Below are 25,274 nucleotides of genomic sequence, written 5' to 3'. Positions count from 1 at the left end.
TACACTTCTTGCGCATTTACTTGTTTGTCTCTTGGAAAGCTACCACTCGCATCCATCTCAATCTTAATGAAGCAACCAAACACGAAAAGCTACCTTTAAGTCCTTCAATATCACTCCAAATTCAAGCTCAAGCAGAAAATGTATCCCTACATTCCAGCACTAGCTTTGATCAAATCCGCCGCTCTCTCCGCAAAGATATACACCGCTGTCTGAGTATGTCCTGCTGGAACAAACGGCTGAGTCCGGTCAGTCCACCAGAGCAAAACATCAGAAAACAAAAACTCCCACCAAAACCGACGCGTCTGCGATCCTCACCCCCCTCGCACCCTTCATCCTCAAATCCGGGTCTACGACTCCCCAATCTGCACCAACAGGGGACATACTTGCAGTACCCACAGCATGATTCAGATTCGATGCCCCATTCCTAATATCCTGATCCGTAGTATTCGTCGCGATATCAAGAATGTATCCATCCCATGCAGGACCAGTGACAAACTTCTTCGCACCTTCTACGGCGAATTTCATAATATCAAGATCTTGTGCATGCGAGAGATAATTCGGGTTGATCACCGGTGCATCCAAAGGGTTCGTGCTATTGATAGTAACGGCCCCACCTAAGTAAATCTCGTCAGACTACCGCTTCTGCCGACAAATAACACTGCTTACGTGAAAGAGGACAAAGCACAGCGGGTGCAATCACAAAAAAGTTTCCCACCTCGGGAGGAGGATTACTATTAATACCGTTCTGTAAGAAACAAGTCAGCCTTCACGATACCCACACCACGTTCTAGTACATACCACAAAAGAAAGCTCATAATGCGCAGTCTCATTCCCCGCACATGGCTCTCCATCCAATACACCAGTATCTTCTGGAATACGAAAGAACCCTCGCTGATTTGCCACACTCACTGTCAAGAAACCTGTTTGGTTGGATTTCCACTCTGCCAGAGTCTCTTCCTGGAATGTGACGTTTCTGTAATAAATGTTCTCGATCGTGTTCGTGCTGTTAACGGTGAAGGGAACGGTCCATAGGACTTGGTCTGACAAGTTCCTCCCGACGTCGGGAAGATTAAGAGTAGACGCGATTCCTAGAGTGGCAAGTTCGCTATCATCACCTACACCAGAGTGAAGAAGTATATGCGGAGTGCCAATGGATCCAGCGGAGAGGATGATTTCCCGTAAGCTTGAAGGCGCCAGGACATGCATTGTTGCTAGGGAGAAAGTCAACCTAAGAGCCAGCGTTCACAGAGCATAAATGTTCGTGTACCTCCAGCATCCTGAGTAAACTCGACAGCATTAAATAACGGTGGCTTTCTGCCCTTCTTTATGTCAAGAATTCGGGTGACACGAGCGTGAATCAAGACGTGTAGATTTGGTCGATTAATGTATCCCGGTCCAAGATACGACGTCTGCGAGCTGCTCCTAGTACCATTTCCCACCGTTAAGGGTGCCCATCCTGTATCATCACCGTCAGAGGAGCCTTTGAATCAGTCAACAATACTTAACGACCTACCGATGCCCAACTGGTATCCCGAATTGTAATCCAAGTTGAAGGGAAATTGGCTCGAAAGGTCTGCCGTCGTTTGAATGACACGCTCATCTGTAGCGCGAGGGTACCCGGGAAGAGAGACAAACGTGATTCCATTGAAGCCGTGGACCTTAGGATCGAACTGTCCGGTAGTATTATGGTGGTCAGCAGGAGCGACGAAGCGTTCATTCTGTACAAGATCAGAGAAAGCTTCCTCACGATGTGAAGCAAGACAGGTTACGGCCTTACCTTCCGGAGATACCGCTGCATCTGATCCCATGCCCATCCGGGGTCTCCACTAACCCGGGCGTAACGGTCGTAATCCTGTGACGAACCACGGATGTAAGACATACCGTCTGGGAACACATCAGTTTAATCATCATGTAGAAGTAATCTGACCTACTGATGGCACTACTCCCCCCCAACCCGAATCCTCGAGAGAACGGAATGGATCGTCCATTCAGCCCTGGCTGTTCCGTAGTAGTGAAGTTCCAATCCAGAGATGACCCACTTAGGCGGGAAGAGAAGAAAGGAACCTGTGAGAGGAGGACGTCTGCTGTTCTATACTTACGATCATCCAGCGTTGAACGTATTCAGAGACTTTGGCGTACTCACGATTCGCCAGCCTCGAGAACAAGGACCGATATATGGGAGTCCTCAGTTAGACGGTTGGCGAGTACGTTCCCGGCCCCCCCACCTTAAACATGACGTTAGCGAGAAGCGTTGATTTCTTGCCGCACGGACCTCCAATGATAATATAATGGAAACGTCTAGTGGGAAGATCATCGATGCTTCCATATATGGCGCCAAGCGCAATGTTGCATAGAATAAGTAGGACGAAAACAAAGAGGACCATGGGAAGCGACAGCCTGGTGGTTATGTGATGCAAAGACCAGGGTGCAGGGTCAGAATCAAAACCAGGATTCGTTTCAGCATCTTTATACTATAGCGTCATCCAAGGAGAAGTTAGCCTTTGCAGTTGCCAACGGTCACGGAAATCCACCTTGACGTGCATTTTTACCAATTTCATCTTCATTCTACCTGTATCAGGTACCCCCTTCAGGTCGTCAGCTTTCGTGACAGTAAGGGTGCTCCAGTCTCGTTTGAATGAGGTTTACGGCAGTCTCTACATATGAACCATCAGCAGACATGGAGAGGCGCCGGTAACGCTTACCGTAATTCAATACCGGCTGATGTCTCTTCCGACCTCATGGTGGACCACAGCCGAAAGAAGCTTAGGCGTCTTCTACACCCTCGTCTCATTGCGCTTGTATTGAATTCTGGCACGGTCAGATTTAATGTAGTCTCAGTGACTGAACTTGGACTTACCCAATGCATCCACGAATAGTATAACGTCATCCTGTCTGTGACATTGAAGCGATATTAACAGCCAAAGGACATGTAAGGGATAAAAGGATAGAGACTCACCAGACTGAGGTTACAGAATCGCCTCAGTAGTGATTATTTATCTTGGAGAACCAATCACGTCCGAAGGAAGCGTTGACCACACATACACGACAAGTCTCCTCTGGGTGAGAACATTGGCTGTTCAAATCTCTTGCCATGCAGAAGAGCACTTGTAGGGTGAGCAGAGTCCGAGAGCAAAGACAGGTTCGACGCTGCTTGTCCATGCTTCAGCTTCGGTGCCCGTCTCCTCGTTCCATGGCCCCGTATGAAAGACGAAGACATGCGAAATGGCCCAGAAGAGGGAACTTACACTGGAAAGCGCTGGTTTCGCGGTGTTGCTGGAATCGATAGCAGTACGCTAACGTGGCTTTGGGCACTAACCAAGACTCGGACCTGTAATCGGACCTTCGTTTTAAAAAGTAATGGCATTCCTATGCAAGTCGCCTGAAAAGCACTGACGACCAGCGAACGGACGCCTATTATTCAAACGTTAACACATAATAACAACTGCGAAAATTGTTGTACTTACTTCAGCTTAAAGGTGAAATAATGTAGATTCTTCTCAGTGTATGCATCTAGCTGGGAACACCATCAGTGAAAACCTACTATCTGCGTAAAAATATGCCTGATCATTTGTATGCAGTTTACGGAGTTACTAACGCTATGGGTGCATGTACTTGTATGACGTTTGCGAGATCATGATCATATCGTCCTAGAAATACAGACCTTTGTTAAAAATGAGAGTTAGATGCAACGAAACGACAACCATTCAAGTATTACATCCCGGGGGAGTTAAAATGCATTGACTGGCCCCCACCGGTAACATGAATCCGATGGTATTTAGTCATTGCATCTACAGGGGTTCATTATAATATCAAGAGAGCCTACGACTCAATGTCCCTGCTGCACCCATCTTGACTCGATTCCCCATCATCTTGTTGGGCTAAAACACAGTGATATATGATCAAATACACCTATCAAATCCAAAGAGTGCTTCCCTTGCAAGGGCTGACGTTTCCAGAGTCGCTATTCGCATACGGAGTTGGGTGGTGAAAGGAGAGAGAGAGGCACGGAATCGGCCCGGTCAACCGAGTGCCTTTACTTTCTGGCTGTGTTATGGCAACAATTGTCTGATGGTCTGAGTCAAGCGCCCAATACCACGAAACCCTGGGGTTTCGGACTGGTAATTAATTTACCTCCCTTCGCTGGAGGTCTTGTGCGCAGCCCTACACAATCTTTAAGCCATCAATCACACTGCACAGGGCACAAAAAAAATTTATGCCTCCTGCTAAACTCTCTGGCAAGGAGTCGAACCTAGCTCTCCAGCGTATCACTGAACTAGCAATATGACAGACGCCCACAGTAGCTGATATACTACTAGAGAGTAATTATACATTACGCATCAATAAATGTCCATCGCGATATGAAATAATAACCGATTTTACGGGAGAAAGCAATAAGAACGCGTTGAAGAAAAGACAACCGAGTTCTCATTCAGCACACAGGCTGAAACGTACGCAGACGAGATAGTCTTCTCAGTCTTGACAAGCCAATTCACACAGGTACGGTGCCATGGCAGACACAGGAAGGAAGTTGGTTCCTACGCAACTCTTGGCTCGGGTGTAGATTTGGTCACATATATCGCTGGTCGTAAAGCAAAAACCCTGAGTATCTGAAAGGGATATCGAACAGGGAGGAACAGGCAGAAACGATCGTCGAGAACTTTGTGAGGCTCTGAGAAGAAGCATGCCGGCTAACCGTTATAGTGAGAAAAGCGAGAGAGCAACATTAAAGTTACGCACAAAGCTCAGATCTCAGAGGGTGACGAATATGACGAGCGTGGGGTTGGAGGGGCTGAACAAATGATTTAAGGAGGAAAGCAAAGGGAGCGGGCTGAAGAAAACACATACCGAGCCTCAAGGCCTCAAGCTCAAGCTCAAGTTGCAACGCTTCCTCCATCCGCCATCGCATACTGAATTTATGCAGCCGACGGTGCCGGTCTCAAAACATGTGCATGAAACGGGAAGCCCGTCCGTCTGTCTATGGTCCTCCTTCCTGGCGGTTACCGAATCCATCTGGTCAGGGTGGCGTTCGCTCGTCAATCTAGTGATATTCTTCCGTGCATTGGTTATGAAGCAGGGGACCAAAGCACCCTAGAAAAGGATGCGGAGCGGGAAAGATGAGCTGTATAGGTGCAGCGCGCTGCCGGCTAGATGATAAAACGGTTCATAGCGTCGTTGAAATTTTTGTGGCGTGCTTGTGAGTGGGATATGCTGATAGGTCCCAAACGAGGTTTGTGGAGCACTGTCGACCTGCGGTAATCAACCGCTGAACGTGAAAACAAAGCCAAAGCCACGTACTAGTACCGGCTCTCTCATGCCTGCAGATCTCGTTCCCAACGACCTATTCTGTCCGCTACTTTCCGGATAGTGGATATCTGTGACTCGAGCACGGTTGGGCTACGCTAACAGGTCGGGAGCAATGGCTTCCAATTCTATTTCGTCTTGGGCGCTTGGAGGTGGAACGTGGACCTGCGAAGAATCAACTGGTGCCGTGGACGTCGGGCTTAGCTCGAAAACGGCAGTCGCACGTACCACGTGATTCAACAGAACAGTGACGCGTCACTGTCAGTCATTTGGCAAATCCCATTTCCCATCATCTCTCACCACCATGGCCATCCTGGTCTGTGGAGTCGACTCTCAAGAAATATACGTGGAGATCATCACCCTTGTATACTGGCAGGACTGCCTCGGGTGCCTCGTCGAAGAAGCCCAAGGATGTCGGGCTCGCTGCATGGGACGATGACTGCTATATGCCGTCCTGACTCGGACCAGTGTGATGTCTCCGGGTGAGCACCATGTCACTTTTTTTCTAAACCTATTCCTTATATCCTTGTCGCAGCGACTTTGCCATGGTGGTCCACTCGTGGTACGTATAAAATGTATGTCGCAATGGGAAGCCTTGTGCTTTGAGGACAGATGCTGCCTCATGGGACGGTGTTAGGAGTTTGTGGATGCGCTAGGGGCTAGAGGCGCGTGTTCGGTTCTCTGCAGGTGTGGAACACAGTGAAGTCGCGTCATTCTTCTGCCCCTGCTAAAATTGACGTCATCTGTGTAACGCTAACTCTACTGCGTGAGCTCATACATCCCCTCACCTGACGCTGACCCCGGAAACGTATGCTTTCATATCGTATTCGCTCTCGACTGTATCTTATGTGTGGGATGTAGTACGACCCTATGCATTTGTCTTTGTCATCGTAAACGCATACACGCCTACCTATTCGATGAATTTATTACGTTAACAAACCGCGACCGAGCTCATAAAAATCTCTGCCTAAAGTATCAAATCCCTGATTATACTCTTGGCTCGAACCTCATACTACATGGTAATTCTTAATCTCTGCACAGCTAGGGGATGAGTTAGTTATCATAGCTGAAAGCGAGAGGATATCGCTTCATAGATTTCATGGCTGGCTATTTACATAAACGTTGATGCTAATTCAAGTATGAATAAAACAAACATCAAGCCCGTGTAGGTAGATCGCACATCTCTCCTACACACTTCATGGCATGACGGAACAGGTCGTACTCAAAAAATATCTCATGCTTCTCACTGTGAATATCTCTGGTCGGGACTCGAACCCAGCGCCGACACAATACCGCTAGACTACCAGGATACCGGCAATTTCCGTAGACTACACAATGAATTCGGGTATCACAAGAAATTACCTACCAAATCCAAGCACAAGACAGATCTTAAACTTACTAACGACCAATGAACCCAATCGCGATCAAAAACTCCTCTTATGTTCAATCACATTGTCCGATCGGGACTTGAACCCAGGTCTTGCGGTGATGGTATTGCCATCGGACTACCGGAAGGCACTGTTAGTACCACAAATAAAATAGTAGCAAGGCACCCCGACGCCCGACGACCGAAAAACGAGACAGTCCAGCACACTGATCCTTTTCACACTAATAGTAGCATACCACGACCAAAAAAGTAGGTCTGTTCCAGGAAGACAAAAGGCCCACGAGATAACCGCTAGACTATCAAGGGACAACTATAAGTTGTGATCTCCGATCTGGGAATGAATTTCCTGTCAGCTCCATCTGCCTACTAAAAGAATCTGATCATCTCGAAAACGGATCAGTGGGTCATAGCTAGACTTTGAACACAGTCAGAAAGGAAGAAATACACAGTTGTATGAAAACTGATTGAGACGGTGCCTCCGCGGGCAATGCTCCAACCGTTGACAGGCGCTCGAGATAATCAAGGATACTGTAGTAGCAAAGTGAGAGAACGGAATAGCAAAAAAGTTCAAACGCTGCGAAGCCCTCCAGGCAGACCGAGGCGACGCAGCTATAATTCTGGCTGAGGGAGGACAAATCGATTTTGTCTTTTAGTGCTGGACGCATCATTGTGACGAGATCCTTTTGTTTGGAGAAGCCGTCCGGATAGCGGAGCACTGGCGATATTATGTCTCTGTGAGAGAGGACAATATCATGAGCTTGAATGGCAGGATCCAGGCCGTTCATCGCATCCAGCAATACCCAAACCGTCTCTTCTGCTTGCTCTCCAGCTAGCTGAGGCGACTTCGGAAAGCGGGCGTTATTCGGTATGACAAGTTGGAATGAGGGGTTCCTCGCCATACAGGGTGACGAGGACACGGTGATGCAGAGAATGGTACGGCCCTTGGCGGCTATTTAGGAAAGGAGCGAGACGCAGCGCACAGTCGCATGTCAACCCCTGCTCCCTGCTCCCTTCGAACGGCTGGTTTATAAGGAAGGCAGACAGAACGCATTGAAGAAAACACATACCGAACTACGAGCTGAAACGTTTCCTCAACCGCATATTGAACTACACAGGACGACGTGATAGGCCCGGCGTTTGGCAGTCAGGAAAGCATTCGCTCGTCCGCCTGGCCGTACTTTAGTCATAAAGCAAAACCCAAGCGCCCGGAAAAGGATGGTGAACGGGAGGACTGAATGTGAACTGCCGGGAAAGTGGTTCATGAACTAAAGGAAAGCACCGGATAATCATATGGTCGTCATCGTGTCTTAGGTGAGCGGGAAATATCAAGTCAAGTTCTCTGACCGAGGCGCCTCCCGAAGACTTTTCCGCGGAAGCAAATGGAAGGATATAGTTCGTAGTGACGGAGGACAAGCCACTTGCTCTTTGCCTCCAGTTTTTGCCTTGCGGGCTGGACCCTCGTCGTCGGCTTTGGTACTTGCATTTGAATAAGCCGTAATGCCAGAGGAGCACCTGGCATGAATACGACCTTGGTTCATGCCTCGACTGCGAGTGCTTCGGGATATAAGCATGGATTGAGGTACCTAGGTCGTTCACTACATACCATCATCCATGCTACCCGAATCCGAATTGCCTTCGCTTGGATGTCGGCCTGCCTGCCACCCTTCTCCCTGCTCTTCTGATCTCTCCTTCCCTTCTACCCGTGAGCATAAGCCGGCCGCCAGAATGTTTCAAGGCTGTTGGGGCCGATCAAAGATAAAGTTATGAGGAAGAGCAGTAAGAAAAGAATAGATAGAACACACACCAAGCTCTGATCCAGTCCATGGTAGAAACAGGAAAGAAGGAAGTTGGCCCTCGCATTCTTCAATGGCTCGGTACGGCGTTCGCTGATCGAGAAGAAAAACCCAAATGAATCTCGAACGGAGAATGACGAGTTGAAAAGGGAGCGTCACGTTGCTGGGAGCTTCGAGGGAAAGCATGCCGGCTAGTCGTTATAGTGAGGGGAGAGAGAAAACTGACGCAGAGCTTGTAAACCGTAGAGTTAGAAAGGCTGAACAGAAATGATTTCATGAGGGAGGCAAAAAGAGCGAGCTGAAGGAAACACCACACCGAGCCTCAGGTCGAAACATTTCTTCCGTCGCATACTGGATTTGTCTTCATCCTGCCCGATCTTCACGATGTAGGGATAGAAACGAGAAGTCTATCCGTACGGCCCTCTACGGTCCTCCTGGCTGGCGGACGTCAAATTCATCGAAGGCGGTCGCTCGTCCATCTAGTAGTATTTTTTCCATGCGTTGGTCATGAAGCAAAGAACCCTTGAACAGGCTGCCATGGGGGAAGGACGGGCTATAGAGGTGCAGCGCGCTGCCGGCTAGATGTCGGTTGAGATCTTCGTGGTGCGCCATCATTGGTGGGACCCACTTTGTGGACGTCGTAAGCTTCGGGAAAAGTTCGAAACGGCAGTCGCACGCACCACGTGATTCAGCACAGCTGACGCGTCGTCCAAATTCATATCCTCCTCTTGCTATCATGACCATCATCATCTGTGAAGTGTGCGATTCTCAAAAAACCTTTGTCGAGCCCCATCACCCTTACATACGGGACTGTCTCAGGTACATCATCAAAGAAGGCCATGGACCTCTGACCCGGACACTGCCGAACTGTTAACTTTCTTAAATCCACGGCGCGTGTCCTTGTTGCAGCGACTTTGTCTCTTCCTCCGAACTTCCGCTACATGCTTCTCCATACCTTCAACGCAGCAAGTGATTCGTATGGAAGCCTTGTGCTTGTAAAGAAGGATATACTTGGTGTTGGCGTGATGTGAATATATTAATAACGGAGACGCGTATTCAGTTCTCCGTGGGTATGGGGGACGGTGATTCGCATCATTCTTCTCACCCAGCTTAACTGACATCGTCTGTTCAACGCTGATTCGAACATGATCTCACTGGTCGTTGTACGATCCTCCCTGCAACAGCCAGAAGGCAGTATCGTCCGGCTTCATCTCTTCATCGATGCGGTTTCCCTCCAAGCGTGTAATAAAGACAATAAGCTGAAATAAGGTGATATGAATACAATTGGAACACTCTTCGTAACATACATCTTGTACACAACAATCCATATACGATTCAGAAGGGCCAAGGCAAGAATGAATGGCTCATAATACTTCATTCCTGATGCCAGAGACGCGCATCCTTGCGTTTTCCAGCAACAACCGGCGTCTGGTGAGACGCCTTATCCAAACAATGAACGAGATCAGCGTATGTCGTTTCTTTCTTCCAACAGCCGGACCGGAGAGCACGCACAAGCGAATCCGTGAAAATTCCGATGTACCCTGTCGTACCGTCTTCCCTTTGGACCTTCTTCGCCTTTGCAAACTGACAGTCCATACAGGCTGCCAAGACAACGTGGGAGTTCATGTCCGGGTGCCAATCACCTAAGATGGAGCGATAGCCAGGATAACCCCTCAGCTGTTTGTCACCAGCGAGGAGCATTTCCTGACGCGTGGCGTGCCTCATTGGTGGAGCAACGCGCGCTCCCGGCTCTGGTAAACTTCTGCTGGCCCCACCCGAGTGACAACAGTCAAGAATGACGGTGATACGAGGTCCCTTTGCCTGAGATATCAGACGTAGGATGGTGTTGAATTCGCGATCACTGATGTCGGGAACGGGATTGGCACCGTTGGCATCCAAAATATCGCGATCGATGGGGCACAGCGTTTCTATATATTCATCGTCATCTTCCTCCGGTGGGTGGTATGAGCCATGGCCTGAGAAGTAAACGACAATATTGTCGCCGTACGCGATCTCGGAGTGGGTAATGAGACCGAGAAGGGCGTTGATGATGTGAACACGGGAGGGGTTCATTGGATCTTTAGGGGATGCATGCTCCTTGGATCCGACCATTAGCTGGATGCGATCTTTGGGAACACCGAGGTCCTCGGTCAAGTACTTCTCCATCAAAAGTACATCTGATACACAACCGTGCAACGAGTAGGAAGCATACGCATCGATACCAATGAGGACAGCATAGAATCGAGAAGCGTCAACACGGTATGGGTGCTAAAATGCTACCAATCAACATCAAATACAATCCTTGAGGCTATGACGTACACCTGGAGAGGAAGGACACACTTCCAGTTTAACCGGAAGCTTCTGCTGAGCATACCAATACCGAAGGCGGTTGATATGAGGCTCTTCCGATAACGCAGCCTATCCAAGGTTAAAAGACGAGTCAGTGGAGAGGAAGGGAGTCAAAGTTCTAAAGTATTACTTACCGCTTTGGTCTGTGCATGGACACTGCATGTCATGTGACAATGCCAAGGCCAAAGCAGTTGTAAAAGAAATGGCATACAATTCGGCAACATTGGCGCAGAAGAGGAATAAAGGCTGGAACAGATGGTGGAGGTTGCAACTGAGAGAAGTACAACACGCAAGCATTTTATACACTTTCGCCGTATACAGTGGATTCCCTAATAACAACACCCCACCGACTTAATACTTATTGCTCCTGGCGATCGGGTTCGACGATTACAGATCTCCTTTCGATCAGAGATCAATCCATCATCGAACCCTGAGTTTGAGTTGACGCGTTGTGGGTTCAGGCAACCCGTGCATGTTACGGAGTCAGCAGGGAGCCTAGCACAAACAAAGCACAAAGCTCCCAATAAAAGCGTGATCTGAAATAAGGATGCCAGCCGAAATGGACCACCTTGAGAAGAGATGCTCATAGACATGCAATCAATGCTCTGAGGCATACATAAAACTTCTGCCTTTTCCCACAATGACTGATTCTACCTCGGTTTGGAAGATCACAATATATTCTGGATGCGCAGCTAATCTGTGCACAATGGTGGCGCCAGATGCGCTGACCAATTGACATCAACCTCTAGCAAACTTGGTCCCTAACCCCGAGTTGTATAGCTTATGCCGGTATTTTGGTTAATGAGACACTCGATAAACATCTTGTTGCTAATTTAGGCAGTGTGAGAGGGAGGGTTTATCAAAGAAGCTGCTCCAGTATAATCGGAAGTAATAACCACAGTCGCAAAATTGGTGGTCTGTTTTGAGGATATTTCATGCGGCACCCGTGTTTGTGGAGGTTAGACGATTAGGGTCTGTTACTGATTGTGGATTTCCCGTCTATAGATGCTCAAGTTCTATGATGACATACGTTTTCTCAGAGTTCTCAGTCCAGAGCTCGGCTTGAGGGCTGGATAGAAGTACGGTTCAAGCTTTGTAATGCTGCTGCTTGTATCCTTGTATCCGGTATGCCTGAAGGTACTGCCGCAAGTGTTGCTAATGATCATGATTAACCCACAAACTTCGGTTTGACTCCTCATCAAATTGAGCTCTCTATTTTTAGTACGCGCACTTAACGACATCCCGGTATACAGTCTGTCCTTCTTCCCCAAGGCGCGGTGAATATTGTGTCTACCCGTATGCGTGTACGTTATCGTGCATGGCGGTGCTAGTGATGCAGTATCGGACTGGGCTTTGTACTTCGTGGCTCTGCTTCCCTACATCCAATGGAGTGCGATAGACAACTAAGCCAAGACTAGAGGTCTCTCGTGAATGTGTACTGTCACTATATTTAGCCCTCGCTGACAGGAGAAGAAACAAATGGAGCAGTGGGACTTCGACTCATCTTCCCACGTAAGGTACAACACCTCCCTTCATTCCATCAGTGACAGAATCACACGGAACATTTAAAGATGCCAAAAGACAAACAGAACTTTAGCGCTTATACGCTCATGTCGTAGCAGCGGGGATGGATTGGATAATGTTAGGACTTGAAGTGAATAGGACTGGTCCAGACCGCCAGACTCCTGGCTCCGGTCCCATCCTCGAACGTCGGAGGACTTGAACCCAGACCGTCCAGCCGCTGCACAGCTGAAAAACTCATGATCAGAGAGGCAGAAGCTTGGTACGAAGCAAATGTTGATACTGAAGAACTTCTCAGTTGTGTATCCTAAAATATCATCGACATTAGCTTAACAGTACCGACCAGGAACATGTGCACTTACAATTTAGTTGGGGATGATCAATAACGGATCATAGGTACTAGGGAGACAAGAAAACCTGATGAATTCCATCAAACATGATACATGACCAGGCAAATCTGGTTGTAACGGACCTGATGACCAAATCATCGTCCTCCAACATAGGCGAGTCAAATTTAATGTCATATCTCCTTGTTTTCAGGTTTCGTCATGGCCCTAACGAAAAGCTTCTGTGGTTGGTTACATGCGGTTATATCTTCCTAAAAGATGTGCGAGGGTGGCGAGAGTAAAAGGGTACAAGGAGACACAGGTCATACCAGGGAGTTTCGTTCCATGACGCCAATGTCATCCGGCAACTGTCGCATCCATTCAACGCGCAAAGATTTTTGTATGGGGTGCCGCGGAACTGTAGTCCACCTGATTGATGATGAGCGAGGTGGCAGACAACTTGGGTATCTCGCATTGCAGAGCCACGGAGGATTAGCTCCGATGGGCGAGAAAAAATGTCTAGAATAATGATTGAACCAACTTTCTGAGTGGGAGTCGAACCCAGCTGTCGCTTGTACGCGTGCCAACCAATATACTTCCAGAAAATAGGAACATAGCGTGGTTGAGTCTATGAAGCTCGTAATATCGCATTGAACGTTGATGGACGCGAATCCACAGACACGCTGGACAGCTGAAAAGTTTATGATTGCAGCCAAGAAGTGAGAGAAACTTGACGCGAAGAACACTATGTTCACACTATACATCTTACCAAGCGTACGTATTAGCAAATTTTGAAAATGAAGTTCAAGAATTACATTTTGATGACTCGTGCACGTTCCTCGAGCCCATAATGTAGCACCGTGGTGCCTTTTAAATATCCTGGCACAACGTCTGTTAAACGTGTCACATGATAAAGCATGGCACGTACTACAGATGCATTAGCTTTCTGTTAAGAATCAGGGTATTTGAGCTAATACACGAGTTGAAGAATACTCGAGTAAAACCCAAGTCGTGAGCGAGGATGTCCGAAAGCCGAGTTCCAACCACCAAGAGGGATCCGTAAGGGTGTTAACAAGCGCTAGGCGTAATTAATGAGGGCGTCAGCAAGCGCTAGGCGTAACTGACAGGGTTTCCGAAAAGCGCTAGGCGTAGTCGGGAAGCAATTGATTGGCAAGCGCTTGGTGTAACCGATCAGAGATGCTTAGTTCACACAGTTAAGTGGACTTTGAAGATGAGTAAAATAAGGTTAAGATTCCAATACAATGGCAAGTACAATACTTATATACCACTAGTAAGGAATCGAGTCATTATTATTCTAGTATTCGCAAGAAGGAAGGAGAAAGTAAGAGAAAGTAAGAGAAAATGATAGAAAATACCAGTAAGCCGAGGTCAAGGCCGAGAAGGCCGAGAGTAGGCATGTGTTGACTCATGTGCAGACCGGAAAAGACACGAGATCCATAACACTTTCATTCCCACGACGCTGAGAGAATACCACGCAAAAATCTTAAGCCGTCAGCCCTGTATCTTGAAAAATCATCAACGTCCGCACAATTTCATTGGAGACGATCAATAATGAATCGGGGGTACTGAGAAGGCCAGTGATACATATCACTGAGCAGCTTCTCGCGGTTCGGGGAAACCCGATAAATTCACCGAACATGACTGGCGTAATCTGCTTGTAAGCAACTTGAAAGCCGGTCATCGTCCTCTAACATAGACGAGCAGATGTCATCCCTATACTCAGGTTCGTACATGACCCCAAAGGAAATCTGGCGGTTGAAGGCGGTCATATTTTCATTGGCATATGCGCCTAGAATGTGTGTGATAGCGATGAGAACAATAAAGGATACGCAGAGGTACAGGTCGTACCAGGAAGTCCCGATAGGTTTTTTGAACAAATCCCGCTTGTTATCGACGGGCGCCACGGTAATCTACCACATGATAGGCGACGTCTTACATCGCGCAGACGCCCGCGAAATAGGTGTCTTCCCCATGCAGTAAGGATGCAACCAGGGCACTGTAGTCTGTTCATCGTTATTGTCATTGTCAAACCGACCAAGTATCAGGTACCGAAAACTGGCAGGCATGCTCACACAAGCTTTCAGACTGCATGAGTACCATAAGTACAACAATGAGAATCGAACACACCTGCAACGCCACCACAATTCTCGCCCAGCACTATTTTCCACAATAAAATCATAGTGGCTCTCTATACCCAGGCCGAGATAAATGCGTGCAAGTAGACGAAGAAAAGGACGAAAAGTACATAGAGCACTTTTCTGCGACATCGTACCAAGAGATTTGAAGATAAAGCAGAAAATTAAGAGAGTGTTGAGGACTCCGAATTTTGGGTACAGTGACCGGACCATCGTAGGCTTGTCAACCTCCTCGTGGTCGTTGCATTGAACGTTGACGCGTGACGGAGCTAGCCCTAAATGGCAAGCTGGTTATCCAATTCCCACGCCACAAACGCGTCTCCCATGTTCAAATTGACAATCGGCCTGGATACACCGGCTTCAAGCAAGTGTACGTCAATTCTAAGCTCCCGGTTCCACATTGTGCTTATACCCACCACTAAGTTCAGTCTCTCGTAGTATATTCGCAGCTTGCAGCTAAGGTTGGATTCTTTCAAGGATACTACCAGGCCAAGGTTCTGAATACCAATATTCATAAATATTAAATCTAGCTTCGGGTGTTATATTTTTCCCTCTGGTCATGACCATATCAGGCTTGCCTCCCTGCACGCAGATTACTAGACGTCTCGGATCATACGTGTTCAAATTCTGTGAATTTCTCACTGGCCTGCCAGTGTGGAAAACCTGATCTTGGCCTCAAAGGACCCGCAGCTCGGGACCTTGATATCGAATAATCGATGTGAAATCTCTCGCCACCGCTACATTCCTCGCGAAATATTGGCGTCAAGAAATACTCGCTGCTGACCACTCCCTCGACAGTACCAGTGATCTGGCCCATCCGAGATTCCGATTTCGAGATATTTATGATCGATCGTCGTTGCCCGGTCTCCCTATCCCGAACGATCCTAGACTTTTGACTTAGCCATTGTATTATATACGCACTTACCCATTAGCAAAGTCCAAACCCTTCTACCTAATTCCTCCTTCCAAGCGTGGAGAGTATAAGAATCACCATATGTCGACCATACAGCTTCACGAATTTCCCGTGCCTATGGACGAAATGCGTACGTGTTGATCAATGCACTACCGTTGGACTTCATAAACCTCGTTGTATTCGTAAGGGACTTCAAAACTCTCTCATTGGTTCGCATAATGCCTTTCGAAGTCACGGAACTCGTAGCCTGCTTGTGTGAAATCCTGAAGGTGTGTTACGATGCAAGTAAAGAGTGTCCTTGTCAGATTGAAAAAAAAAAAAACGCTGTGAAGAGAAAGAAAATCCCTTTTGAGCGAACCCAATGTTAACGGTTAGAGGGTATCATTCGGGAACCCAGCGAACGGAACAAAAAAAACCATGGATGTTCGGCGCATTTCTCTGGATAGGAGTCGAACCCATAGCACTGAACTAGCACGCGTAAGCTAGCTGATATACTACCAGAGCAGATGGCAGTACACGGTAATCACTATCGCTGACCCAAATCCTCTTGCGTAGGCTCCAGTGTCCATGCGCTATGATTATTGATCATCTCTGGTGCACGACTATAAAATAACGCTCATCGCGATATGGACAGCGTTCGCTGAACGCTCTTGTTTCTGCTGAAGAAGGGAATATCTTTAGGAGACATCGCGAATACGAGCACAGAGTTTGTCCTAAGTAAAACGATGAGAATAAGAAAGCACCGGTCATACCCGGAGGTTGCGCTTCATGATGCCAACGTCATCCTAAAATTTTCGTCTTTGTTTACGTAAGGCCCTTCGCTTGAGGTGTAGTTCTCTGCCATGGAACCCGCGTCATTCTCGAGGAGGAGTGCAATGTTGCTAAAAGGCCTTGTTTAGATCCCAAAAAACGAACGCCGAGAATAAAATACCTCGGAAACTCCCTGCAGCCTTTGTTGTTGCCATGCAGCAATATCCAGAAAGTTTTACGTATAAAAGACTAGGTCTTCGGTACCGTGCTGAGGTCTGTTCAATCTCCCATTAGCTCGCAATCTCGAAGGTCAATGAACTTACATCGGGGGCAGCAAGCAGACGAGGCGGGTGTCGTCCAAACCCGGGAGTGCGTCGAGGAACAGTTACATCACGACTGGTACATGATCAAGACGAGGATCACGCTTCGCAAGGGCGCATACATCGAGTTTCTTGAGGAAGGGTCACGACGAGATAGTCTTGATGGCTGGCATATGCGCTCCAACGCCGATCTTTCGATTGTACATTGACGTTGGCAAAGAAACGATGTCTCCACACATCGTGGCTGTGTTGAATTGACAGACCTGAACCAGGATTCCTTCGCATGCTAAACGGGCAGCTCATTAATTGTATGCTGACGAGGATAGGAGCGTGCTCACCATGCTAGCCTACAGCTCCTACAAAGATTGAACATCGTCCAAGGACATTTCCCGTCTACTATCCATCTGCGGTCGTCCATGGGTGGATGGCCATAGAGGATGCTGTTTAGCCCTATGGGAAAGAGGGAGGCACTGTTCAACGACGTTGCGTGGTCAGCGTTCCGGCCCCGGCAGCCTCCTGCATGGAGCAAAAACTGTTACGACCAACGTTCTGTCTTCACACATTCGAGTTATCCGGGCCTACGATGGCTACGGTGGGTGAGCCAAGAGTGAAAAAAACATCCAAGTGTACGTACCTCATCAAAGAAGAAACCGCGATTCGGCATTCCTGTGAGTGCATGACGGACCAATGGATACGATAATGCAGAAATCATGAGGAGTTTTGAATAAGAGGAGAATTCCTGGGTGTGAAAGTCAGCATCCATCGCGGGCTCGACGCTGTTGGTAGCTGGTGAAAAAGAAACGCTGGTGGTTCCCACGCAACAGACGCGTCTGGGTCTCTATATTCTAGTATCGACTACCACCCTCTCTCGCCCACTCCCCTTTCGCGGTGTAACTCCTCTACTGAAAAGTCCCCGTATCTGGAGGAGAGGAAGATGGCAGTGGACTTTGAGAGAGAGAGTACATTCGAGGTTGAGATTCTAAGAGACGGACCGATTATTTCAAGTTGACGGATCGGTTCTTGGTCATTTTTATGCCAGCCTTCTGGAGGTGGTCCTTTCCAAAATGTATACACTGCGCTATGGGAAGGCATACAATAAATAGTATTTACAATTACTACTGGCCTCCGTTTGAATAATGGGCACTGCAAACTGCACAGTAGGTACATGCCAAATGCGAAAGTGATCGGACAGTGAACTTCTCAGAATCTCAATGTTCTCATCCAGAAGACATAAAAAAAATATAAAAGAGGATACTCCATAGGCACTATACTCTTTGGTTGGGAGTCGAACCCAGCTCTCGCGCGAAGGATAGGGAGTATCAACGTATGACAGGCGCGTGCACTAACCAATATACTACCAAAGACATCATCTGGAGTGTACTTGTATATAAATATTATCTTCATCCATATTGCCAGACTACAATTCCATACCGAAGACGATTTCCCTCCGTTGCTGAATGCCAACCCCCTGCTCTCATCCGATGGTGTTTCTAACATAGATATCTCCAAAATCCTCGCTCGTCAGCAGCACGACGACAAACAGGCAGGACAAGAATGATGATCAGTGTTAGGGTAGCAAATGGGGGGAATGGCTGTATCATCTTCAAGCGTCTACCAAGCGATGTGGCACGACTCCAGGTCCTGCAGTAGAGGACCAGGAATGCGGTTCTGTCCAGATGAGACCTTCCAGCCATCCTATCCTCCAGCTCGAAATTGCAATGCCGGGAAACCTTGTATTTGCCTTCGTATGTTCAATATTATACCAAACAGATGGGGCGAGATACATTGTCAAGGATCCGTTAAATTCTCTGTCTGCACATTACGCGGGAACGACATGTATAACCACCTTCCCAACATGCTCTTGGCTCTCCAAGTGCGCATACGCATCAATCACTTCTTCAAACGAGAAGACTTTATCAATGACCGGACGCGTCGACTCCGGGTGAGCCTGCAAGAGCCGGTTCATAGACTTGAATCTAAGATTTCCGTCAAATTAGTCAAAGAAGAGAAAAACGGAAAGGAAGCTTACTGTGCGATAGAACCAACTGCAATGCCTCGCAGGATAATAGCCTTGCGTATGCACGCTATAATGAAATCCATCGGCGCAAGCTGGTTCTGGGCCACGAACCCAATCATATGAATGGACCCCGCATACCGTGCAGCCGATATCGATTTCTCGAGTGTACCGGATCCTCCAACCTTCGAATGTCAAAATGATATCAGGCAAAGAAGCGACTACACATACCTCCAAGACGTGATCAACGCCTCTCCCATCAGTCAACTTCAGGACTTCCTTGTCCCAGTCGGGTGTTGTGTTATAATTGATCGTATGGGTAGCGCCGAGTTTTTTTGCGATGGCTAGTTTGGCATCCGAGGACGAGGTGGCTATGACGGTTGCTCCGGAGGCGACGGCAAGTTGTAAACCGAAGCTATACCTTGAAGATGAGAAAGCAGACGAAGGACCGGGAGTGAGGGACGTACATGGACACGCCGCCGGTTCCGAGGACAAGGACACTATCACCTGCTTTGACAGGCTTGGGACCCATGAGCGCATTGTAGGCCGTGACCCCAGCACAAGGCAGTGTTGACGCCTCTTCGTACGACAAATGTTCGGGTATCTTAACCAGCGACTGAAAACGCGGGTGAGTCCAACGAAGGAAAACAGCGACAGGAGATAATGGTACATAATCATTAAAAGTCCTGTACTCCGTCAGCACGCCTTGCTGTCCCGCACCAAGAGCAGTATCGAAGATATCCGCATTGATGTCTCCGTCTAGATGGTCCGGATAGAAATTGGCACACACTCTGTCGCCGACTTTCCAGCATGTCACGTCAGAGCCGATGGTAACTACTTCCCCCGCCATGTCTGAGCATGGAACAAGGTTGTCCGGTTTGATGGCTGCTGGGTATTTATCCGAGGCGATGAGCAGGTCGCGGTACTGTAGAGAGACAGCATGAACTTTGACGAGGACATGACTAGCCTTCATGGACGGAATAGACGTCGTTTGTAAAGTGAGATTGGTGTAGGATCCAAGTGCGGGGAAATAGTATGAGCGTGTGGTCTTTGGGATCTGATTAGCCATTGTAGTTGCGAGAAGAGGTGGAGGCTAAACATAAAACACGCTCACCTTTTATACTTCTGTGGTAGACGACGATGTGATCGTGTCAAATGAAATGGTTGGAGGGACCATAAGATCTCTTCGGGCCTGATTGCCAAGCACATAGAGAGCTAGTACTCCCAACGTAGGTATCATCCCCATCTGTCGGGCTCGATCCTCCATTATCTTACCTATCGATACCTTTCAGCTGGTCGCTTCGGGAAATACGACCATCCGTGCGCCCTTTCTCCGAGCACAGCGGTAATTTGGCCTTCAGTGATCCAGATTCAACAGGCAGATAAAGCTGAGAAGTTCTCGTAATGATCTAGCAGAGAGCTCTTTAGCCGAGTTCGAATAGGCTACTGTCATCAAGTAGAACGGATCTAACCTTTTCATAACTCTAAAACCCAGTATTGGCATCAATCCGAGCCTAGTAGACACACTACTACTTAAGGAGCTGAGAGTCACGCTGTGAAGACAAGTTAATACTACTATCAATATCAATGATGGCACCTACTGCTTATGTACGCCGACAGTTGATTTTGAGCTTCTCATGGCATTGACAGTCAGTCGCCGCCTAGGTTCACATACGGCCATTGTTGATTAGAATCGGAAGGTAAGAAGTGCGCAATCATGCATTGCAAGCTCCTGAGGCAACGTCAATCTAGAAGGGCAACATGCAGCAAGGGACAATGGGTACAGCAAGTCCATGGCTCCACAAGGCCGTCCTACTTTCACTCTCCTAACGTCCAAACGGGAAACTGAGGATGAGTGAATACAGCGCGTCTTTACCACCAACATTGACCTCATGTACCGCAAGCGTCCCTCATCAGCTCTGCGTCCTAAAAACATTGTCGACATCAACAAATTTGCACAGGTCGAGAACGCACACACGCACAATCATTGGAGGAGGTCAATAGCGGAACTTCGGTACCGGGAAGACTGGTGATCTGTATTATTCAGTAACTTCTCGCGGTCCCAGGAAACTCAGCTGAACGTGGTTGGGGTAATCTGGTTGTAAGCGGGCTTGAAGAACAGGTCGTCGTCCTCTGACATACACAAGTTAAATCCGATACACAACTCGTCGTATTTAAGTTCGTTTATGGCCCGGGCGGAGACTTGGTGGTGATTGAAAAGTCATGTCTTCCATTGTCAGATGACCCTAAAATGTGTTCGACGGTGATAAGAATAAATGGTAAAAGGCATAGATCGTACCAGCAAGTCCGGCTTCATGGTGCCAAGGTCACCCTGCAATTGTTGTGTTCATTCGCGTAAAGCCTTGGTGTTGCTTGAAGCCGAGATGTCGCCTGCGGTCCACTTGATTAATGATGCATTGAGCGAGATGGCTGGCTAAAGTTGCGTTAGATCTCACAACGGAGAGTCAAGAAGGATTATCGATGACCTTTGCAACTCCATACAGCCTTCGTTGGATAGGTCGCACCCATTGTTCGACCAGTACCGCGACGATCTGTCGCATCATAGGCGATATCTTGCGACATACAAGCAGATATATCTTCCCATATTGTAAGGGTACAGCCTGGGCATTGCACCTTGCTCATCGCCATCGTCGTTGTTGAACTTCCTGAGGTCAGATATCAGAGAACTGGTAGGCATGTCCACAGCATGAGAGCCATACGTACAGCAATGAGAAACAAACATACCTGCACCACTACCGCAATCTTCACTCAGCACTCTTTTCGCAACTGATTCATGGTGACTCTTTTTTATGGCAAAGCTGAGCTAAATACAGTTAAGTAGACGAAGAAAAGAAAAGAAAAAACGTACATGTAGCAACGTTTTGCGACATCCTCCCAGTCCCAACAAAGCAATATGGAAAGCAGGGAGAGGAGCGAAAACTCAGGGTTTTGAGTGCGGTCGCCGGAGGATTGTTGGCACTGTCAAGTTTGTGGTCGTTGTGTTCAATGTTGACCGGAGCCAGTCCTAAAACGGCAAACGGCCATCCGATTCACACGCCACAGACGCGTCTCTGACCTCCACGTTCAGATCGACAAACCTGCAGCAACTTCAAGAAATGACTGTACGTCAACTCTCAGCTCTTGGTTCCGTAATATAACTGCACATATCTAGCAGCACAGATGTCAGTCTCCTGCCCGTAGCAATTGGAAACCTGAAGTTTGAAATTGACATGATGAATACCAGCAGAACTCAAATCCTCACATTTTATACCTGATGTCAGTCATCATCATTTTACCAATACAGCCTAGAGCGCGAATTAATAGGCCTCGTGTGCGCATCCCGCGAATATCAGCGACAATTAGTTCAACGGCAGCTTGCACCGAGGACAATCTTAACTCGTCAGGTGGTGGCGAATAATATGTACTCCCCTACGGCATTGTTTACGCTGCTCAGCATCACGGGGAAGCACCTATTCTATCAATGATTTTCTATGCTTCTGGACTTCCCGGCGCTAGGCACGGTGTGTTTCCCACAAAGCGATCATTCCGGGACCTCGCGCTACCGCCTACTTACCAAGAGTTTGTTAGGAATACAACTGCTCAATTAGTCACACGTAGTGGTGGTGATCAACTGAGGTGCAAAGAGGGGTAATCGGTAGGTATAAGCGACGAAAGTAAAGGGTTTACCAAACTATATATATAGTTAGTAAGTTCAAAGAAGAGACGGTAAGAATATAATAAACGGGCTAGGATGAATACTCAACAGAATTCAAGGATCGTAGTTCGACTTGAATACCAGTCAGAGTGGCAGATGGATTCAACGTGATGACTACTATTCTCCGGATCGAATCCCAGAATTTAACTACGATACCAGATATCCTAATATTCCAAGTTATTCATCAACAACGAGGGCAGGTACTCTCGCCGGGTATTATGGTAATCACGAGGAGTTGTATTCGGATACCCGTCTTCTTTTGCATATCAGGGATTAGTCGTTGATCAGCTTGTTGTAAGCTGGGATTGTTGTTCGTTACAGAAGAAGACATTAGGTAGAAGTCGAAGTTGATGGCGGTGCATTTAGAAACTAATTGCGTTCCTAAGGGAATTTATCATTGATATTGATGTCCTCAGTCTTACTTCCTATGAATATCAATCACAGTACGTTCATTGAGCTTGAGACTGCGTCTTTTACGTAGTACACTGATCGAGCGGAAATGTTACGGTTCCTAAATTGCTGCAAGCATCCGACAAATTCTGAATCAGGCGCAATTATAGGAACTCAGTGAGATCTATATGCTGGGGTCAGGGTGACAATCATCTTTTGGTGGTATAACAGTGAGGCAGACCGACTGCCTTGCTTGGATCACACCGCAAACTTCTTTTACGAGTTGGTCAAATCACTAGGGTTGCATGTATGGGTTGGGATGCTAATTCATCAAAAGTAAAGAGACACTTTGCAGATGAGTACGGGCAATACAATGCCGCCTTTCCCATGCCAGGTGCTCACGGATCTCTAGTAGCCTTTCAATGCCCTATCGACGCGCTTAAATTTCGGAGTCACATTGTATATACGCAGGGATCCAAAGGAGCTAGTGCAAGTAAATAATGTCCATCCGCCTGGTAACTAGCTTCCTTTTTCCGTTTCTCACATCGGATGAGCTATTAATTATTAACAGCTGTAGTATGGTGGGGGCGCATCCCATTCCAGTTCTGAAGGACTGTCAACTTCAGGGTGGAGTGCTGTGGTGATGTCTATGTCCTGATCCGACTGCATAACACTCATATGGGGGGAGTTGGAACTATTGATAGAGGATGCACTGGCAGCAGTTGACGTATGATTTCCCGACAGGAATTGCCCTATCTCTGGGTTATAGTCATCCCTATGGCTGTCCCCAAGAACAAGTTCGGCTGTGCGTTCGTCGGACTTCGAGCTGTATCTCCTTCGCTGGCGGCGGAATATAATAGCGGTAAGGGTAGCCACAACCAAAGCAAGAGCTCCTGCGAGGGAGAATCCAACTATGGTGCTTATTATATTCGAGCCACTAGACACCGTGTCCGTGCTAGTATCAGAGTTATTGCGATCAAATTGACCATCGTCGTAGCTGTAAAAACCCATGAATAAACAACTACTGCAGGAGTGGTGGGCATACGTATATACGAGAGCGTCCAAAAGTACTAGTGATGTCATTCCACCAACGTGTCCATTCTGCAATGTGAATCTGTGTTGACCGGCGGGAACGGAAGTATTGGAATACACGGGAACATCATAATCGAAACCTGGCTCTCCGGGAGCTAGTTTTACAAACTGGCCAACGAGATCATCGTCGATGTAGAAGCTCATATCTGAGTTCCCGTTGGGTAAAGAAGTGGTCTTAGCGAGTATGCATATCACGTAGATGGCTGTGCCTTGTAGATACCATTCATGAAGTAACACTTGTATTTGTGAAAAGGCAATCCTCACCGTTAAACGAGGCGGATACGTTGGGCACTGGATTCAGATAACTGCCACTGTCTGCGAAGTGCTACTCACAGATGTGAATGACAATATTTCGGTTTAATGGACAGAACTCACTGTAGAATCATGCCACGTCCCGTAAACAGCATGCGAGGCATTAACCATTGCTGTACAGTCTTGACACGAGGCCCCGCCAACTTTCCAGCTAGTCGAGCCTGCGGGAGAATAGAACAAAGAGGCGCTTTGATCGTCAATGGTAACATTAACGAGCTTCCCTTGAACTGTGAAATCCAGTAGAAGAATGCAGGCTAGACAAATGTACAACATCAGGCACAATGCTTCAAATCGATCGAGAGGTTAGTGTTTGTTTTATATCCTGTAATCATCAAAGTAGCACACAAAGGACAGTTGGATCTGGGTGCTATGTCCCCTTGTTGCCAGGTTCGTGCCACAGATCAGTAGAAAAGTCCAGGACTAGAGGGGTTAAGTAGACATCTTCAAGAAAGACGAATGGTCAGCGGGCGATGATGGATATCATCAGATGACGATCTAGTGCATTTTACTGTCATGGGGGGCCACTAGAAATAAAACAGATCCACCAACAATGAGAACTGAGAGGAGGATACCAGCTGCCTGTGGATGGGAGTTCAACAGTTGTGTTTAGGTGGATTGTGGGTCAGTATTTTCTGATGAAAATCTCGATTCATATAATAGCTCCATCATACAATCGTAGCACCGCTCCATGGACCGGGTGCCTCACTCCTAGCAGAATTAAATTCTAGAGAACCTTCTCAAGTAGCCTTAGACAGACTCTTCTTCGAACGGAGACTATTCAGTATCGTTAGTTACGGGACAAGGAAGAAGCAGGGAACTCACTGATTCCCAGTATGATGCCTACTATAGGAACAAGTGACGAATTTTGAGCTTCTGTCCCTTATGATTAATTCATGCCAGGCCTAAAATAAGATAGCAGAAGGAAATGGGGTGGG

At 47.6% G+C, this 25,274-nt stretch overlaps 5 protein-coding genes and 1 non-coding gene across 6 annotated transcripts; all 6 read right to left on the bottom strand.

Moving 5' to 3' along the window:
• Positions 1–146: 146 nt before the first annotated feature.
• On the bottom strand, positions 147–2,384 carry EV420DRAFT_1258496 (aryl-alcohol oxidase precursor; the record flags this gene model as incomplete). Its single annotated transcript, XM_060466892.1, has 10 exons — positions 147–236; positions 289–614; positions 667–745; positions 799–1,211; positions 1,268–1,456; positions 1,514–1,718; positions 1,778–1,884; positions 1,932–2,089; positions 2,144–2,225; positions 2,273–2,384. 10 exons carry the CDS (start codon positions 2,382–2,384, stop codon positions 147–149), a joined length of 1,761 nt encoding a protein of 586 aa, XP_060340176.1.
• Positions 2,385–10,266: 7,882 nt separating this feature from the next.
• Positions 10,267–10,731, bottom strand: EV420DRAFT_1255507 (peptidase C14, caspase domain-containing protein; the record flags this gene model as incomplete). The annotated part of the gene is made up of 1 exon (XM_060466766.1): positions 10,267–10,731. A coding segment is annotated over one exon (465 nt), but the record flags the coding sequence as incomplete, so codon positions are not given.
• A 3,386-nt stretch (positions 10,732–14,117) lies between these two features.
• Positions 14,118–15,085, bottom strand: EV420DRAFT_1500213 (uncharacterized protein). Its single transcript, XM_060471016.1, has 5 exons — positions 14,971–15,085; positions 14,826–14,886; positions 14,748–14,775; positions 14,547–14,694; positions 14,118–14,487 (listed from the first exon to the last, which is right to left on the bottom strand). The coding sequence occupies exons 1-5, from the start codon at positions 15,044–15,046 to the stop codon at positions 14,327–14,329; spliced, it is 474 nt and encodes a 157-aa protein (XP_060340174.1). The 5' UTR covers positions 15,047–15,085; the 3' UTR covers positions 14,118–14,326.
• Positions 15,086–18,086: 3,001 nt separating this feature from the next.
• On the bottom strand, positions 18,087–18,180 carry EV420DRAFT_t12. The gene has a single exon. It is a non-coding gene; the product is annotated as a tRNA-Asp (tRNA).
• A 455-nt stretch (positions 18,181–18,635) lies between these two features.
• On the bottom strand, positions 18,636–19,899 carry EV420DRAFT_1634801 (alcohol dehydrogenase superfamily protein; the record flags this gene model as incomplete). The annotated part of the gene is made up of 4 exons (XM_060476372.1): positions 18,636–18,792; positions 18,846–19,015; positions 19,062–19,245; positions 19,298–19,899. 4 exons carry the CDS (start codon positions 19,897–19,899, stop codon positions 18,636–18,638), a joined length of 1,113 nt encoding a protein of 370 aa, XP_060340173.1.
• Positions 19,900–23,386: 3,487 nt separating this feature from the next.
• EV420DRAFT_111051 (uncharacterized protein) lies at positions 23,387–24,958 on the bottom strand. Its single transcript, XM_060465877.1, has 3 exons — positions 24,403–24,958; positions 24,292–24,352; positions 23,387–24,236 (listed from the first exon to the last, which is right to left on the bottom strand). The coding sequence occupies exons 1-3, from the start codon at positions 24,610–24,612 to the stop codon at positions 23,500–23,502; spliced, it is 1,008 nt and encodes a 335-aa protein (XP_060340172.1). The 5' UTR covers positions 24,613–24,958; the 3' UTR covers positions 23,387–23,499.
• Positions 24,959–25,274: the final 316 nt, after the last annotated feature.

This window comes from Desarmillaria tabescens (genome assembly GCF_030435595.1).
Source record: "Desarmillaria tabescens strain CCBAS 213 chromosome Unknown EV420scaffold_1, whole genome shotgun sequence".
NCBI classification, from domain to species: domain Eukaryota; kingdom Fungi; phylum Basidiomycota; class Agaricomycetes; order Agaricales; family Physalacriaceae; genus Desarmillaria; species Desarmillaria tabescens.
Note: the sequence above shows the minus strand (reverse complement) of the source record. Positions and strands in the feature narration are given on the sequence as shown.